Below are 19586 nucleotides of genomic sequence, written 5' to 3' on the forward strand. Positions count from 1 at the left end.
AATGGGAAATGGCTATAATTGTGGGTGTAGGTGGGGGGCAGTTCTGGTCATGATTAGAATTGTGTGAGGAAGGGGGCAGTTCTGGTTATAATTGTAAGATGAGACGGCAGTTCTGGGACATGATTAAAATTGTTGGAGGAAGTGTGTGTGTGGGGTGGGCAGTTTCGGTAATGAATATATTTGTGGGATGAGGGGGCAGTTTTTGCAGGCATGATTATAATTGTTTCAGGAGTTCTGGTACATGATTATAATTGAGGGGGGAGTTGCTCAATCTGGGGTTGATTTTTATTCAAATAATAGGAGGCTATCAAATACAGTAAACAATTGTAATTTAGGGAAGAGGGCGTTGAGATCTGCAATCTGATTTTAATTGGGGTTAATGTATAATTTATTTTAGGATTATAAAGTGGACACTTTTTTGTAGAAGGTTGTTTTGTTTTAAAGTTTATGTAAATGTATGTTTTTATACCAAGTCAGTGCACTAATATTCTTGTTTGTTTATAAATGGAATTAATCTTACTTGTTATGATTTTTCTTGGCTTGTGATCAGTGCTAGCGCTCACATTTGTATTTTGATATACTAGATATTTTTTATGTAATAGAGGGACATTGATGGCAAGTTGGACAGAAATTAGGCAGCTATGCTCCCGCTTTACATGTATGCAAAAAATGTGTATATTTGCCCTTATGCAGAGTTGCATACATCTTGTGCTATCCCAGCCCCCTACCTGTATGTTTCGTTTGCTACCAATCATATCATCCTACACTCTGTGGCTCGGAGTTCCATCAGCACACCATCACTGAGCTTATCGCACGTGAGAATGCTCCATTATAGCCCAGTTATGCCACTTTAGCCATAAACGCAGATGCGTATAAAATTTGAACCACTTGGCGTTGCTTATACTTGTGTACACTTGGTCCTGGAGCTTGTGCAGTGCAAACACACGCATGATACACCCCACCAACGGCGTACGTTCAATTCTGCATCAGACCCTTTGTGCACAACAACACTGGCGTATTATATGGTAAATAATACACCAGTGTATTTCATCCCCAGCATCTCCTAGCCTCTCCTATCTCTTCCCTGGCCCTTCCCCATGAAGCCATGGCCCTTTTTTGGGTGCATTATGTCCCTTTGAAAAATGAGGGGGGCGCCAATGCTCTTTCTGGCACAGGGCACCAAAAAGTCTAGTTAAGTCACTGGTCACAGCCGCTGGCTGTGACTTTGAGTATCCAGAAATTGGACTACTAAAATACTAAAAACCACTCACCTCACTTTATTCACAAAGATTTGTATTGGTGGTGACAAGCGGCAACAACAATTTACTTTTTCCTTTGTATTTTTATATGACACTAATACAGCCATGCGGGGTACAAATGAGTGTGGGCATATTTCCTTTCTGTTTTTGTTTCACAGTTTACTTAATGTTGTCCTGGCTGCTGTTCGTCAAGCTCTGATTAGACCTGTTTGGGTGTGGCTCACAAACTAGCCCTTGTTTATATGTTACCCTTTGTATCTGGTAGGTGAGCATAGGCGTATACAGAAGCCAACATAGGAGGTGCTGCTTCCACTTCCCCCTCACTGGGTCAATGACTACTCACCCAGACTCACCTGGCTGCCCAAGTAGGCCCAGCAACAGGGGGGGTCTAAGGGTACACCTGTACCGTGGCCCGAGGTCCAGAGGGGCCCCGAGGTTCAGATGGATCCAGAGGACACAGGGCACAAAATGGGGCTGCGGGCTCACTGCTCCAGTGGGTGCAGTGTGGCCGCCAGCGGGACCCATACTGACCACTGCAAATCTCCCTTGTAGCCTGGCCAGGGCAGCGCTGGGCTCTTTAAGGTGGCTCAGACGCGACCCGGCCCAAGGAAGGTGATGGGGCTTAGGATGGTGATGGGGGCTGGCTGAGGAAAGTGATGGGGCTGAGGATGGTAATAGGGCTGAGGAAGTTGATTGGGGCTGGCTGTGAAAGGTGATGGGGATCGCGATGAGAGGCTGAGGACTGAGGATGGCTGACTGCAAACACTCTCCCTCCTACCCCTGAGGTATCCACAGCACTGTCAACAAGAAGACCTTGGAGCATACGGCAGACAAGAACTACAGCCTGCATCATCAGTGACAGAGAAACTGTGTGGTAAGTCATAATGTATTTTTACTATATTTAAAGTCTGGCATATCTTTCAATTAACATTATCACACTATCATGCATCACATATCACACATGCAGGGGAGGGATGTGTGGGTGCGGGGTTGAAGGTGGTGGGGTTGAGGGTGGTGGTGAAGAGGTGGGTCCCCAGAGACATCAGTGTACTGGGCCCCAAGACTTTTGTTGCCGGTGAGAACATTCTATCTGCAGTGTAATGATATGGTAGTGAAGGAACTTGCAGAAAGTGAAGTACCCTTGTTGCTGGACTGGAAGTTACCCATTTGCATCAAAATATGGAAAAAATCCTCATTGTTTCATTTGTTAGATACACACAGATTTGGATTGGTTGTGACAAGCGCCGACGACAATCGACTTTCTAAGTATAATGAGGTGAAGCTCTCTAATGATGTGGAGAACAACTACATTGTGGGTGTACAGAATGCAAAGTTCATAGAGATTACCTTCTGTATAAAGGATAATGAGCTGACCTATTTATTAAGCAATGATAAGAAAGACCTACAATAAAAACTGCAGACAGTTTCTCTGTTACTATAAAAACCCTACGTCATTATCAATGTTATTAGAAATTAAAGGCAAAACAAAAAACTGTCAGGGAAATAGATCTAGTAATTTTGCTCATGGTACATACAGATATGTTTACAGCAACCATAACTAACCATTAAAAGTTTTAGCTGCTTAATTATACAGTATATGCTCTAAAAAGGGATCCATACAGTAGCTATTGTTGTTGAAAGATCCTCATTTATTTTGAATATAAGGAGACATGTTTTCATGCTAGGATCTCTGTGGCAGAGATGATTTGGCAGGAAACATCACTGATAAGGTTAACAGGTAACATATTGTGTTTAAATAATAGTTGGGTGGTGTTGAGTATGATTTTGAACAAACCCGTTCTGTCTCAGAAAGGGAAAGTTGCCATGTTGCTCAATATTGCCAACACAGATTTCTATAGAGCTTTGGGGGGAGATGTATCAAACCTTGGAGAGAGATAAACTGGAGAGAGATACTATATTAATCAAACAGCTTCTGTCATTTTTCAAAAACAGCCTATAAAATGACAGAAGCTGATTGATTGGTACGTTATCTCTCTCCAAGGTTTGATATATCTCCCCCTTAATCAGTTACTACTATGGCAAACTACTGTATGCAGCTACTAGTATGGGACCCAACAGGAATTAAAACTGGGTACACACTAAATGATATTGTCACAAACCCTTGGACGGATTGTGGATGCGGCCTGTATTCAGGGAATTGGCTTGACCTATACCTGAGGCGCGGAATCTAATGTGCCGGCGGTATTCACCAGGGACCCTCACAAGAAGGTATGAACTTGGCTGCGTCCGACACACAGGTGGTTTCCCTGAACAGGTGCTGGTGAACTTTGCTTGGAGTGCAGGAGACTAAGCGTAGTCGACGAGCCGGGTGAAAGCCAAATGGACGAGACGGTACCAGGGAACAGGCGTAAACGGGTCACAGGGAAAAGCCAAGGTCAGAACCAGATATCAACATGGAACCAGGGGTCGAGCAGAATCAGAGTCTCGAACAAAGCCAAGGTCAGAACCGATAATCAGGATATGCACAGGAATGCTGGAGTATGGATATGGAGCCTATACTCTGACACTGGAGTGCTCCCAGGAACTTCCTTATATATGTCAGAGTTCAATTTAGCCCCCAATCAGCACTTCCTATTTTTGTGCCTGTCTCTTTAAATCTTTTAGCAGAGTGGCGCACGCGCTCCTATTGAAGCCGCGGCTGCCGGCACACAGCCGCCGGGGAAGGAGGAGAACCGCTGACATCGGGTGCCAGGGATCTCCCGCCTGCTGTCCCACGCCAGCCTGGACCCCAGCGCCGCCGAACCAGGTAAGAGGGACCTGGATTCGACAGCGCTGTGACATTACCCTCCCTTCTAGGGGTGGAAACTGAACACCCCACAATCGGCTTGCCAGGGAACTTTTGATGAAACTTTCAAAGGTGCATGAATATCTGAAGCCATAACCCAACAGTGTTCTTCCGGACCGTATCCTTTTCCAGAAATTGAACTGAACCCCGGGACATTCTGGAGTCCAAAATCTGTTCAACTTCATACTACTCTTGGTGATCTACTGAAACTGCGGAAGGAGGTTTGCAATGTCTCGAATATCAATTGAACACCAGAGGTTTGAGGAGAGAAATATGAAATACGTTGGGAATCTTGAGGGCACCAGGAAGTGTAAAACGAACAGCCACTGGATTGATCACTTGAAGAATCTGAAAAGGCCCAATGAATCTGGGAGCAAATTTCATGGTGGGGACTTTCAATCGCAAGTGTTTAGTAGCTAACCAAACTTTGTCACCCTGGTACAATACAGGACCCTTCCTTCTCTTCCGGTCTGCCACCTGTTTATACCTGGCAGAGGCTGTACATAATTTCTTCTCCACCTCTTTCCAAATTTTGAGGAAGCGACTCACTGTACCACCCACAGCTGGAAGGGATACTGACTGAAGAGACTGCAACTCAGATATCACAGGATGTAACCTATATTGAATGAAGAACGGAGAGTACCCCGATGTCTCATGGTACAAATTATTGTGAGCAAATTCAGCCCATGGCAACAAAGAAACCCAATCATCTTGATTGGCTGAAACGTACATCTGAATGAATTTCTCTAGCTCTTGGTTCACACGCTCTGTTTGACCAGTACTCTGACGATGGTATGCAGAAGAGAAACTCAGGTTGATATCAAAACTCTTGCACAAGGATCTCCAGAACCTAGAAGTAAATTGCACTCCGCAGTCTGAGACAATGTCTTTGGGAAATCCATGCAGCCTGAAGATTTCCTTTATAAATATATTGCCCAATTTTGGAGCAGATGGTAACCCTTTAATGGCACAAAGTGAGCAACTTTGGAGAACCTGTCCACTACTAACCAGATTGTATTGAACTCCTGGCAGGAAGGTAGGTCCATTATGAAATCCATAGAAATGTGAGACCAAGGATGATCAGGTACCGAAAGTGGACATAAGGAACCCGAGGGAAGTTGCGGAAGCACTTTGTGTTGATACAGGCTGCCACAAAGTCTTTGACATCACGATGTACCTTCAGCCGCCAGTACTTCCTGAGGACAAACTCCAATGTTTTTCCTACTCCTGCATGACCAAAGAAGCGTGAAGAATGGGCCCATTGAAGTAATTTGGTTCGCAGTTCAGGTGCTATAAATGTTTTCCCTGGTGGAATCTTGACCTTAGAAATTGCAACAAAACACATAGGGTTCAGAATAGGCTTGTCTTCCTGTACTTCATTCTCCTGGGCAGAACTAAATGCTCGAGACAAAGCATCAGCCTTCACATTTTTACAACCTGGATGATAGGTAATAATCATATTAAAACGATCGAAAAACAGTGACCATCTGGATTGACTGTAATTGAGACAATGAGCGGTTTTGAGATAGGTGAGATTCTTGTGATCAGTAAAAACCGTGGCCGGAAATTTTGCCCCTTCCAGCAGATATCTCCACTCCTGCAAAGCCAGTTTGATGGCTAACAATTCCTTATCCCCGACTGCATAGTTCTTCTCCAGGGCTGAGAATTTATGGGAAAAGAAACCACAAGAGTACCATTTGCCCCCTTCGTCCTTTTGGGACAAGACCACCACAACACCAATTGTAGAAGCGTCCATTTCTAGGAACAATGGTTGATCACAATTGGGTTGTCTTAGAATGGGAGCCGAAGTGAAACATTGCTTTTATTTGACAAACACCTCCTCTGCGTCCTGTGGCCAAACCCTGGTATCCTGGCCTTTCTTGGTGAGTGCAGTGATAGGGGCTGCAATGGTTGAATTGTTCCTGATAAACTGATGGTAGAAATTGCAGAAACCAAGGAAGCGTTGTATTGCCTTTAGTCCTGTTGGACGAGGCCTGCTAATGATGGCGGAAATTTTATCTGGGTCCATCTGGAGACTTGAACCTGATATTACTGTATATACCCCAAAAATTTTAACTCTGTTTGGTCAAAAGAGCATTTTTCTAATTTGCAGTAGAGCTGATTATTGCGAAGCTGGGATAAAACCTCACAGACATGCTTGCGATGACTTGCCAAATCTTTGGAAAATATCAAGATTTCATCAAGATATACAACTGCATACTGGTGCAACAGTTATCTAAAAAAATATGGTTCATGTATTTCTGGAAAACTGCAGGTGCATTACTTAAACCAAAAGGCATGACCAGGTACTCGTAGTGCCCATCTTGAGTGTTAAAGGCAGTCTTCCACTCGTCCCCTGCTTGGATTCTAATCAAATTGTATGCCCCACGAAGATCTAAATTTGGTAAAGATCTTTGCACCTTTTATTCGATCAAAAAGTTCAGATATTAGGGGCAGGGGATACCGGTCTTTGATAGTGATAGCGTTCAAACCCCGGTAGTCAATACACAGTCTCAAACCTCCATCTTTCTTCTTAAAGAAGAAAAGACCGGCACCTGCAGTCGACTTGGATTCTTGGACAAACCCACGTTCGAGATTCTGTTTGATGTAATGGGTACTGTAGACGGTGCTGCCGACTGTACAGGAGGTGGATGTAAACTGCCCACTTGTTGCATTAACGTTTGTAGGCACTGCATGATTTGGGTTTGATCCCGTTCTTGCTTTTCCACTCGACTGAGCAAATTCTCCAGTAAGTCACATGGCAAGGGATTACTAGCAGCATCCATATTTATGCCAGAGTATTCTGTCACAAACTCTCGGATGGATTATGGATGCGGCCTGTATTCAGGGAATTGGCTTGACCTATACCTGAGGTGCGGAGTCTAGTGTGCCGGCGGTATTCACCAGGGACCCTCACAAGAAGGTATGGACTTGGCTGCGTCCGACACACAGGTCATGGCCCTCAGGCTAGGATTCTCTAAACGGGCGCTGGTGAACTTTGCTTGGAGTGCAGGAGACTAAGCGTAGTCGACGAGCTGGGTCAAAGCCAAACGGACGAGACGGTACCACGGAGCAGGCGTAAATGGGTCACAGGGAAAATCCAAGGTCAGAACGAGATATCAACACAGAACGAGGGGTCAAGCAGAATCAGAGTCACGAACAAAGCCAAGGTCAGAACCGATAATCAGGATATGCACAGGAATGCTGGAATATGGTAATGGAGCCTATACTCTGGCACTGGAGAGCTCCCAGGAACTTCCTTATATAGGTCAGAGTTCAATTTAGCCCCCAATCATCACTTCCTATTTTCGTGCCTGTCTCTTATCAGTGTGGCGCGCCCGCTCCTATTGAAGCTGCAGCCACCTGCACACAGCCGCCAGGGAAGGAGGAGAACCGCTGACAGTTGAGAGGGACCTGGATTCGGCAGCGCTGTGACAGATGTGTACCCAGCAATGCAACCAGGTGAGTAATATATGTCCCGAGGGATGGGGTCCATGACCTAGTGGAGGGGGAAGTGCCAAAGCGGCACCCCCTGTGCTGGACTAATGCACACGCCGATGGAGTTGAGAACATTTTACCTGTAATATAATGATATGGGAAGCATATGTGGTAGTGATGGAGCTTACAGAAAATGAAGTATCCCTCCAGCAATGAACAATATATCGGGCAGCCGTTACACATTGGACGATCCAGTGCCAGACCGCCCAATATGTTCGCCCATGCTGCATCCCGCTGCATGGGGTTGTTAGTCTCATTGTCAGATTGAGCTGCATGTAAGGTCGACATCCCCGTGGAAGCGAGCAATGGCTGACATAGTGGGTACAACTACACACTAGACGATTTTGACAAAATGTTGGCTGGAAATATATCACTTTCCTTCACAGAACCCAGAGCTAGATGCAGATGTTTTTCAGAGCCTCTATGATTCATCTGACTGGGACCGTTGAAGCTGGGAAGAGGTTGGTATGAGCATCAGGACCAATCAAAAGATACAATCATGTGCCCTTACAAAACATGGGCACCACACATTTCTACTCATAGACTTTAGTCTTCAAGCACTGAGACATGCTATGTGAGTGGCTCTCTGCTTTGGCACCTGTTTGGAAATATATTTAATTAACAAAAGAATAACTTTAACTGACAAACAATTGTTTTCCTAATAGGTGTGTACTGTGACATCACAGTTACTGAGCTTGTATATTTTGCCTAGCTAATTAAGATGCAGATAAAGGTTGTAGAGAGTATCTGAATATACATCTGTTGGAGGAGGTGCATACATATTAGTCACAATGTTAGCTCTATTCAGTATTCATTTCTAAGTTGTGTTTAAGACCACACACCAGCATACTATGAATTTATTACAGTAAATATGACATGCGTTTGGAAGGCATGCTGGTTCTTGTAGTGCTATTAGGAGGACTTAGGGGTGACTCCAAGGTAAGCTGGCTCTCTATTCAGGTATATTTGAATGTGCCATTATCATGTGACCTTATATTGGGCAATTATATGACCCAAATTGGATATAGTTATCAGTTTTGAGGATGAGTTTGGGGTGCAGTGCCCCTTGAAGTTGGTATGGCTGGGCTGCTTTGAGGTGGCACACTTTAACACTTTTATTTAGCACTTTAACACCTTTAAATTATTATTATCTATTTTATTTATTATTTTCTTTTATTGTATATTTATTTATTTACATTTTTTATTTTTTCTTAGCATTTTAATTACACCTTTCACCTACTGTATGTGTCACCCATTAACACATAGTAAGTGTTAATAAGAATAAAGCAAAAACTAACACTTTAGTTTCTCACTGGTGTGCTTCACTGGGGTGGCTGGCCTTCGCCGGCTTTTTTGGGGTTGTGCACCCCAGACTCTGACCTGATAGGGATCTCCGGTATCAGAGACGCCATGACGTGGCCCGGAGACTTAGCCATATTTTTGCAAATACTGTTTATGCAACTGAGATCTCTGAAATATCTACCACCATGTCGTTTTTCAAATCTTATTGCTGATTTCTTTCTGAGTGCTTGGGGATTACTTTTTATGGTTCTTACTTTTACATGTGCCTGGAAGTTGTAAATGTTATAAAACAATAGAAAATAATATTGTGATGTCAATGTGATTTGCAAATGTGGCAACTCCTATCGGCCTACACACAAAAGCTGGTTTACTCTCTCATGGCAAGTAAACAGGCAACACTGCTGTTTACTCATATAGGGGCTGATGTCACACATGAGAAACTACCCATATGCACTGAAGCAATGTGCATGTGGAAGCCTATCCCGCCCACTGTGTTTCTGCAGCCGCAATCGTCATCTTTATTATCCAGACTTGCACCCACCCCATGCTGGGTGAATAATATCCATCAGAAACTGGTGTCCCACCTCTGTCCACACTCTATGATCAAGCACAAAAGCCGCCTTACACACCCACGTCACTCCCGTGAGATGGAACAGTCCCGGCCAATCACATGGTTGCCGCCCAGTTACCGCAGACGGATCAGCCTGTACTAGCATTTCCGTCCACGTTTACCAAAGGGTAGAATAGTTGAGATCACAAACCAAGACTAAAGTCAAAGAAAAAAGAGCGTCAGGACAATACAGCAATAGTGTAACCATGGGAAAAGGTGTACTAATGCCTCACTCAGACCAGGAGTGCTGAGAACAGTGGGCCTGATTCAGCAGCGCCGAACGCAGATTCCCGATATTTGTTAATCTGCGCAGATGCAGGACCCATTCTGCGAGTGTGCAGAATGAGTCCTGCTAACTCGCTCACAGGCTGGCAGCAGACTGTCAGTGATTGACAGTCAGCTGCTGTTTGTGGGGAGGGGGTGGCGGCAATGCTCTACGTTTCCCGAAACAGAGGCGTGTCGCCGCCGTTGCGGGAGAGGGAAGAGGCCAGGATCTCCAGCCTCTTCCTCTAAACTGCAGCGGCCGGCTGCCAGACACCATGGGTCACCGCAGCCGGCCGATGTTACTCAGATTATCCGATGCTGGTTGGACAACGCAGCTCGAATAAATAATGTACCGGAGGAGACGTGATGCCTTATGCTGCATTACCATATCTGCAAGGATCGCAATTGCAAAGCTGCCTGCGTGCATACATCATATATCTATAGCCTGCGTGCAGCTTTGCAATTACGATCATTGCAGAATCAGGCCCAGCGCGCTTTAAATAAGCAAAATGCAGGTGTAGGAGTTTATAAGACCCAATTTCATAATCTTGTGCCAAATACATGAAATCTCAGTCAACACAGCATATAATGTTATTGCAATACCTTCGCACTCACTTCTGTGAACAGCACTCATAGAAAACACTATTTAATACTTAATAATAATAATCTTAAGCACACTCTTATTTGGGAGGTAGTTTATGGAGTGCACTACTAAATGACTTGGATTTGTACTGACACATCTAGATGGTCAACTCAACATAATGCTTGGTTGACACCTTCACAAAATAAAAATGTACCGAGGAGGGTGGATATGTTAAAATATCTGAAGAGGCTAACTAAGCAAAAGTGTAAAGGCCATATCAAAGCCCAGCTTCGTTCCCCTTTAGGACTATCCCACTTTTACTAATCTTTTTTTTTCCTAAAACACTTCCCAGTTTAGCATTGTTGTTAACATTTATTTATATAGCACTAGCATGTGTTGTACTTTACAATTAGCAACAAAACAAGCATTATTTATAGCCTAAGTTAATGACAGTGGGGAAATCTGGATTATTTGTAATATTATTGCACAAAAGAATGTAAAGCTTTCTGTTACATTGCTTTTTGAGTACAAGTCCAGCTCTTAGCCTAAGCATAAAGTGCATCCCATTGAAAGCATAAAGAAAAGACCTGATTAATGTACCTCTAGTTCTGAATTGGTACAAAACTCAGCTTCTTGTGTTGACTCAAAGTTGGCGGTGTGCACCTTCGCTCAGCAACAATTACCCTACAAATACTCCCTCTCCACCCCTTTATGTTGTTGCATAGATCTTACAAAAAAAAATGAAATCTTATTAAATGAGGATGGGGCTCATGTGCAGTCTCCACCCAGGCCCCCGCCTCTCTAGCTGATGGCACAAGTAATGTAGAAGCTGGCACCATGCCAGAGTCTACTGCACATGCGCAGATCGCTTGGAAAATGGACGCCATGACATCTTCCCAGTGATTTCTGCAATACTGTTACTGCCGTTGCAGGAATATGGACAGGTAACTATTAAAGATACATGGGTGCAGGGCCCCCCTGGAACCAGAGGCCTTTGTGCACTGCCCATCTTGCACCCATTGTACATTCGAAGCTGGTACTGGCGAATATGCACGCTCAACATTATACAGTACCAATGGCCACAAAATACCTATATATCTCTTGGTTAGTAGAAAAGCACATGTTTACCCAGGGCCTTTGTGTGGGGGAGGGGCAGGTACTGGGCCAGGGATTGTTGGTAGGGCCCGGCAGTCTCAGTCAGGGGGGAGCGACCACACTGATCACCTCCCCATACTGGATCTTCCCCTTGCTGAGGTGTGCAAAGTAACACCCTGTACCCGTGCTGATAATATTATTCACTATTTTTAAGGGGGTGTGACCATTCCACCATGACTAAGCCACGTCCCCTTCAGTACCCAGGTCCAGTCCTGCTCTCTACTGCCCTGGGTATATCACAAAGTTTAATACCCATGATATACCACCCCAAACTCAATGTAACAATCCAAATAACCATATGGTGACATGTTTGCAAGAAACCTTTGGTAAAAAGGGTGAGCAAAAGGGTGTTTTTACACCCAGGGAATAAAGTTACAGTTTGCTTAGAATCAACCACAGTGCAGGTCTTATCAGGCCATTGCCCTCTTTATTTTCTAGGTATCATAACCCTAACCCTCCCTTAGTGGTGCCTAACCCTAACCTCCCCCCCGTTAATGCCTAAACCTAACTCCCCCCTCCCCGTACCCTACACCTAACTCTCCCAGGGGGGTGCCTAACCCTAACCCTCCCCCTAGTGGTGCCTAACACTAACTCCCCCTTTCCCTACTCTAACCCTCCCGGGGGTTGCCTCACCTTAAGTCCCCCCGGGGGTCCTTAAACCTGACCCCCCCCACCGCGGGGACACCCGGATTACCTTCGTTCGGTATGCCGGGTGTCGGGATTTTGTAGGGGGCTAATGATACTGTAGGCAGATTTTCGATGCCTATCTTTAGTCCCATCTCGGGATGTCAGTGATGGGATATTGTAGGGCGGGATATCGCCCGCCGGTATCCTGACTACATCCCGGCAGGAAACATTACTGCTAAGGTTAACAGGTAGCAATTTGACACATTGTGTTTAAATAATAGTTGGTGTTGAGCATGATTTTGAACAAACCAGTTCTATGTCTCTGAAAGGGAAAGGAGTCATTTTGCTCAATATCACCAACCTATAGAGCTTTGGGGGAGAAATATAATACCAACCAATCAGCTTCTGTCATTTTTAAAAAACAGCCTATAAAATGACAGTTAGAAAATGATTGGTTGGTACTTTATCTCTCTCCAAGGTTTGATACATCTCCCCCTTAATCAGCTACTACTCTCGCAAACTACTGTATACGGCTACTAGTATGGGACCCCTAAGAATTAAAGTTGGGTACACACTAAATGATATGCTTACCCAGTGATGCGACCAGATGAGTAATATATGTCCCGGAGAGATGGGGGAAGAACTAGTCCATGACCTAGTGGAGGGGGAAGTGCCAAAATGGCTAGTCTGCTCCTTTGTGTCCATCTTCTGTATATGTTTAGGATTGGGGACCATCAGATATATTCTTACTTTTGTTGCTAAATATTCATTGTCTCTTTAATTGGTCAGTAAAATTTTTTCTGTCTTTCAGATTCTCTCTGCTTGGTGACAGATTCCTATCTTTATATATGCATAACAATAACATGGGATTACTGTACATACGTATGTGTGCCAGCATGTGTTGACAATATAGAAGACAATGGCTCCCTTTTATCAGTAAACTCCCCTAAAAATCATTTGGAAACCACAGGTGGATTTAGGTGTCTAGGTGTTGAAAAAAGTATCGCAACCCAAATCATCCAGCTTTGTTAAATGTATGATTTTCAGAACCAAAACAAAAACTAAAATATTGATAAACCAGTTACATAACAATAAAAAAAAAAAATCAATATAACACCTGGCTGCACAATAAAAATGTAATGACCAGCTGCCTCACATATACAAAAGGGGGTAAACACCAGCTCCCCCCAATACGATGGCATGTGACAAGATTCTCTAGAAGGAACGGCGCTTAGGCTTTACATGGATGTGTGCTTATATAAATAAATGCCAGATATGTAACTGGTTTATGACAAGATACTGTATAGTGAAAGGCATTTAGGCTTTACATGGATGTGTGGTTATATAGATAAATACACTTATCTCACAAGGTGTATTCATAAGAATAGACCAAAGTTTAAATCACTGATTAAAAAAAAAAAATATATATATATATATATATATACATAAAACATACATTCAAAAATCATAATAAGAATATGCAAATATGCATGAGGGATTTCATCAAAGGCAAGATAATAAGGGGAGATTGTTTAGTCCATGTTTTTCTCACCATATAATGCGTTTTGGTAGTTAAACCTTCTTCAGGAACGTTCCTGAAGAAGGTTTAACTACCGAAACGCGTTGCACGGACATCCTGATGCTGGGATCACAGAGGACAAGTTGCAGGAGGATTTGCCATTTGGTCTAAAACTTTTTGCGGTGGTGCCGAGCTGGAAGGCCCGGGACCTCACTGCTTTACATAAGCGAGCCCACTGCAACACCCTTATATGGTGAGAAAAACATGGACTAAATAATCTCGCCTTATTATCTTGCCTATGATGAAATCCCTCATGCATATTTGCACATTTTAATTATGATTTTTGAATGATTTTTAATGTATGTTTTATGTAAATATAATTTTTTTAATCAGTGGATTAAACTTTGGTCTATTCTTATGAATACACCTTGTGAGATAAGTGTATTTATCTATATAAGCACACATCGATGTAAAGCCCAAGCGCCGTTCACTATACAGAATCTTGTCATAAACCAGTTACATATCTGGCATCTGAAATCAATATTATTCAGTAAGACAAAATTGTATACTGTGTTTCTGTAAACCTCTAATTTTCTGTAATTCTGCATTACGTTTCTCTGTATGTTGCGAAATACCACACTTATTTGCAATGCATATAGCTGGAGTTAAGAAAACAATATACTACATTTATTCAGAACTTATTGAGAACAGGTTAGCTGGGATTTTTTATCCGGCACTTGTTTTACCACACATTCACTTAGTAATTACATTTATTCCATGAAGAAAAGTACCGTACTACTTACTGTTGCTGGCACAACCAAAGGCAGTGGGAGGAAGAGGAGCGGGACTAGAAAGATGATAAAATAATTTCTGTTTGCCCGCAGCCATTTCCAGGCAGATACCATATTGTCAGCAAATACCTGTAGTAGAGGAAAGACAACTCGCTGCCATGCCTCTATATAAGTGCTGAAGAACTCTTAGGTAATTGTGGGTGTTTATCATGTTCTTCCCAGTACACCTGCCAGTAAGGAAGGAGGTTACATAAGTAAGACAAAATGATAATCCAAGGTAACCCTGTGTGGAAGTTAACTGTTTCTCAACCATAAACCATTCTCAATAGCTTCTAGCTTTTACATTCATTTTTCTATCACCTCTATCACTTGATCCCCAATTATTGTTCTACAAATGTATTATTAAAGTGGCTCTAAACCTAGAAACAGAAAAAAAGTGTCTTTATTTTGTATTTGCTTTACCATGATACATGCACTTTTAAATGTACTTGTTTATGAGAAAATATATATTCACTCACAAGATTAGATATTACAATAATTTAACTGTCTGCAAGTTGTCATGTAGATAACACCTAATTGCAGCCTATAGAGTTGTGCAATCTGGTAAAGAGTGCGTTTCACTGTCAACAAAGTTGTTAATGTTGGTAAATATTATTATTCAGATGACAGCATCAGTAGCGTTACTAATTGCGCAATTATAAATGTATGGATACTTTAAAAACATGACTATTAATGTAAATGGGAATACATATGTTTGGTCGGCAAGCAATATGTCAACAGTGAATATGTTGAGGGGAGAATGCCGGCAGCATTATGCCAACACAGCTTTAATGTTTTTAAAGCATTTTAATCATGTCAGTATTATAACTTTAAACTTGATGTTAAAACACCATGTGTGTAGTTATAATGCCGACACGGTTAAAATGCTTTAAATAACATTACAAATAATGCCACCAGCATTCTCCCCTCGACATCTCCACTGTCAACATTTTGCTTGTCAACAAAATTACTGCTTCCAATGTAAATGTATATCCAAAAAAAGGATATACAGTAGGGCTGATTCAGTATTGCACATACAGTATGTGCAATGCTGAATGCAGATTACAGATTATTGGGAATCTGCGTGTGCACTGCACCCATTCTGCGAATGTGATCGCATGCAGCCCCTTCTATGCCTCTGACTGATTGACAAGCAAAGGGAATTAAGAGGCGGTGCGGGGTGGGGACGGCCGGCATTCCCGAAAACGGTGGCTTGTCGGCCCCATTTTCCAGGGGTGGCAAGGCTAGGGGCTGACGCAGTTTCCTGGCCTCGCAAGCCAGCCAGCCTGAGTAAGCTTACTGATGGTCGCTATGGTGAAGCCAGCTTGCGACCTTGGTCGAAGTGCTGTGATCACAAATGCTGCAGGGGGTGTCAGACACCTCTTGCTGCATTTGCATATTAGCAAGGACTGAATTGCACAACTGCCTGCGTGCAGCTTTGCAATTCTGTCCTAAGCTTAATCACCCCCTGTATGCGAGCTCCCTTTGTTAAAGCCTGCGTGTTGCAGGCATTGGCGTGGTTTCCACAATTTAGCCTGTAGATTTAAAGCGATAATAATTTAAAAGGTGAAATCATGTTGGTTGCAAGCTATTACATTTGGGACATACTATAGTGTATTACATCAAGATTCTAAACTTAAATGTGAAATATTGCACTTACTTCAACAATATGGTGCTCCAAAACCTGTGTTCGTTTCTCCCTTTTTCATCCAAAAACTGCATCGAAATAACTAGAGATGTGCGGTTTGGTTCTCCGGAAATCCGAATCCACCTAAATTTAATGAATCCGGACAGATTTGAGTCACGGTTCAAACCTCCTGAGGAGATCCGGATACAACTGAGTCTCAGTTCTGATCTTCCAGCGGTTCGGAATTTGGATTTGAAATCAGAATTTTGGGTTTTGCATTGCAAAATATACATGATTTTAGCTGTTTCTAAAAACATTTTTATCATTTTTTTTTAAATATCCAGATCTAAAAGCAAAACCAAAACACTTGAGGGTGGTATGGTAAAAACAAGACACGAAGATGAATCCGGATCCAAAACCAAAACACAGGGGTCAACGCACATCTCTACAAATAACTGACAATTCTGGTTATCAAATAATATGTAGACTCCCAACACAGATGAACATTTGCTACCAAATGGAATTGCACTTACTAAATCCATAGAGAATGGATAGAAAAGTCTAGAAAATACAACTAATATGGTTATCTATTAAGCTTCCAGTGGTCTTTTCTCTCCTTAGCTGAGGTGCAGGTGGCAGACACAGTCTGGGACAACAGAACTGACTAAACCACTTTTTAGTTTCCACCAAAAAATCATATTTTTTAAGGGACTAGCCAGCCAATATGTTTCCCAAGCTTTTGACAAGATTGCCCAGAGTTGGCACTGGAGATGGTGCTCTTTGTCTTTTGATCTAGGACCTGTGTATTGACCTGGCAAGCATTTGGTTGCCGAGAGGTCTAATTATCTGTGTGATGACCCAGCTTGCATTTGGTTTCTGAGTGAACTGATTACCTGTGTGCTGACTCAGCTTGCATTTGGTTTCTGAGTGAACTGATTACCTGTGTGCTGACCCAGCTTGCATTTGATTGCTGAGTGTACTCATTACCTATGTGCTGACCCAGCTTGCATTTGATTGCTGAGTGTACTCATTACCTGTCTACTGAACCAGCTTGCATGTGGTTGCTGATTGGACTGATTACCTGTGTGCTGACCCAGCTTGCATTTGGTTGCTGAGTGTACACTTTACCTCTGTGTTGACACAGCTTGCATTTGGTTGCTGAGTGGACTCATTACCTGTGTACTGATGCAGCTTGCATTTGGTTGCTGAGTGGACTCATTACCTGTGTACTGATGCAGCTTACATTTGGCTGCTGAGTGGACTCATTACCTGTGTGCTCGTTCAGTTTGCATTTAGTTTCTGAGTGGACTTATTACCTGTGTACTGACCCATCTTGTATTTGGCTGCTGATTGGACTGATTACCTGTGTACTGACCCATCTTGTATTTGGTTGCTGATTGGACTGATTACCTGTGTACTGACCCATCTTGTATTTGGTTGCTGATTGGACTGATTACCTGTGTGCTGACCCATCTTGTATTTGGCTGCTGATTGCACTGATTACCTGTGTGCTGACACAGCTTGCATTTGGTTGCTGATTGGACTGATTACCTGTGTGATGACCCAGCTTGCATTTGGTTGCTGAGTGGACTGATTACCTGCGTGCTGGCCCAGCTTGCATTTGGTTGCTGAGTGGACTGATTACCTGTGTGCTGACCCAGCTTGCATTTGGTTTCCAAGTGGATTAATTAACTGTGTGCTAACCCAGGTTGCATTTGGGTGCTGAGTGAACTTATTACTTTTTTGCTGACCCAGCTTGCATACAGTTGCTGATTGGACTGATTACCTGTGTGCTGACCCCGCTTGCATTTGATTGCTGAGTGGACTCATTACCTGTGTGCTGACATTTGGAGTATGAGTGGATTGATAATTTGTTTGCTGACCTGTTTTTTATATGGATTCTGAGCGAACTGTTAACCTGTGCAACCTGTGTACCAAATCTGAATTGCTTCTCTTAATGCTCTTCAGTTACTCCAGTTCCACCATATCAGTATTGCCTAACCACAGGAGTTCTTATAAAGCCCCTAAAACAGGCGAGCAATACATCATTGCTCACACTTTATAATATCTGATTCCTGCCACTGAGCTTCATATATAGTGATAGCAGGATATTATTCCAGCATTGATCATCTGTTTCTCAGTAAATTCAGGGCCGGTGCTTCCATTAGGCATCTTTAGGATTCTGCCTAGGGGCGCCAACCACTGGAGGGGGCTGCTGAGTCCACCAAACAAAAATGAAGGTTGTTTATTTTAGTCCTGGCCTGGACTACTGATGACCAAGGCGGACACAGGAACTCCCCCAGCCCCCAGAACTACACTGTCACTTGTTAGTGAGGTAGAGACAGCAGCAGTGATGATGGTCCCTTCCCACTCCTCCATTCATCTCTTTTCCTCCAGATGCCAGCCTGTCTCTCAAGATAAGTGTGTGTGGGTTTGATGAGTGCTGGCAGAGTGTGTGTGTTTATGGGCATAATGACTGGTGGCAGGGTGAGTGTGTGTAGGGGGGTTAATGAGTGCTGGCAATGTGTGTGTGTTAATGAGTGCTGGCAGGGTAAGTGTATGTGTGTGTGGGTTAATGAGTCATGGCATAGTGAGTGTGTGTATGTTAATGATTGCTGATAGGTTTAGTGTGTGAGGTGGTTAATGGGTGCTGACATATTGGGGCACAGATGTGTGGCATAAATATATATTGGGGCATGGATGTTTGGCATAAAATATTTGGAACACAACTATATGGCATATAAAAAATTTGGGGCACATGTGTCGCATATGTAATGGGAGCATTGTGTGGCAAAATTCATAGCTATTTGGCATACAATAAATTTGGTGCACAGCTGTGTGGCATATGTATTGTGGGCACAAATGTGTGTCAGATTATGTAGTGGGGGAACACATGTGTGGCATAGCATGTATTGAGGCATTAATGTATAGCATAATTATGAAGTGGGGATATAGCTGGGTGGCATATAATGAATATGTGGCACAGATGTGTGGCATATTATGTATTGGGGCAGTGTTATGAGGCACAGTATTATTTTGGGGATCTACTATGTAGCATATTAGTTGGTACATTTCTATATAGTATATTATGAATTTGTGAAACTGATATGTGGCATATTATAAATTGGGGTAACTAATGTGTGGCATAGTATGAATGTGAGGGAGCAGGGGCAGTGGGCGAAATGTTGCCTGGGGCGCACAAAAACCTTGAACCGGCCCTGAGTATATTATCACACTTTTCTCTGTTTTCAAAGTAGCAAAACACCAAAAGTATGATCTATCCCTCTTTTAGCAACATATGCCTAACTACTTAAGATGATAAGGGGACTAGTATGCAAAAACCAACATATCATTTAAACTGCCAAAGAAATACAGTAACTCCTTCCCTTTCTCTTATTTTGATAAATAGAAAGTATCACCACACACTATTGTACAAATTCCAATCCAACCTCAGGGGCTCTGGGCCTAATTCAGACCCGCTCGCGAGCGCTGAGCGCTCGCAAGCG

General features: G+C 43.1%; 1 protein-coding gene across 1 annotated transcript in view; it reads right to left on the minus strand.

Annotated features, from left to right (window-relative positions):
* SLC13A2 (solute carrier family 13 member 2) overlaps nt 1-14528 on the minus strand; it is a 121613-nt gene extending 107085 nt beyond the window's left edge. Inside the window, exon 1 of the mRNA XM_088477810.1 lies at nt 14427-14528. Within this exon, the coding sequence (XP_088333936.1) occupies nt 14427-14528 (102 nt within the window). The remainder of the gene's footprint in view (nt 1-14426) is intronic.
* Nucleotides 14529-19586: the final 5058 nt, after the last annotated feature.

Source organism: Taudactylus pleione, unplaced genomic scaffold, assembly GCF_031769625.1.
Source record: "Taudactylus pleione unplaced genomic scaffold, aTauple2 ptg000203l, whole genome shotgun sequence".
Lineage (NCBI taxonomy): Eukaryota > Metazoa > Chordata > Amphibia > Anura > Myobatrachidae > Taudactylus > Taudactylus pleione.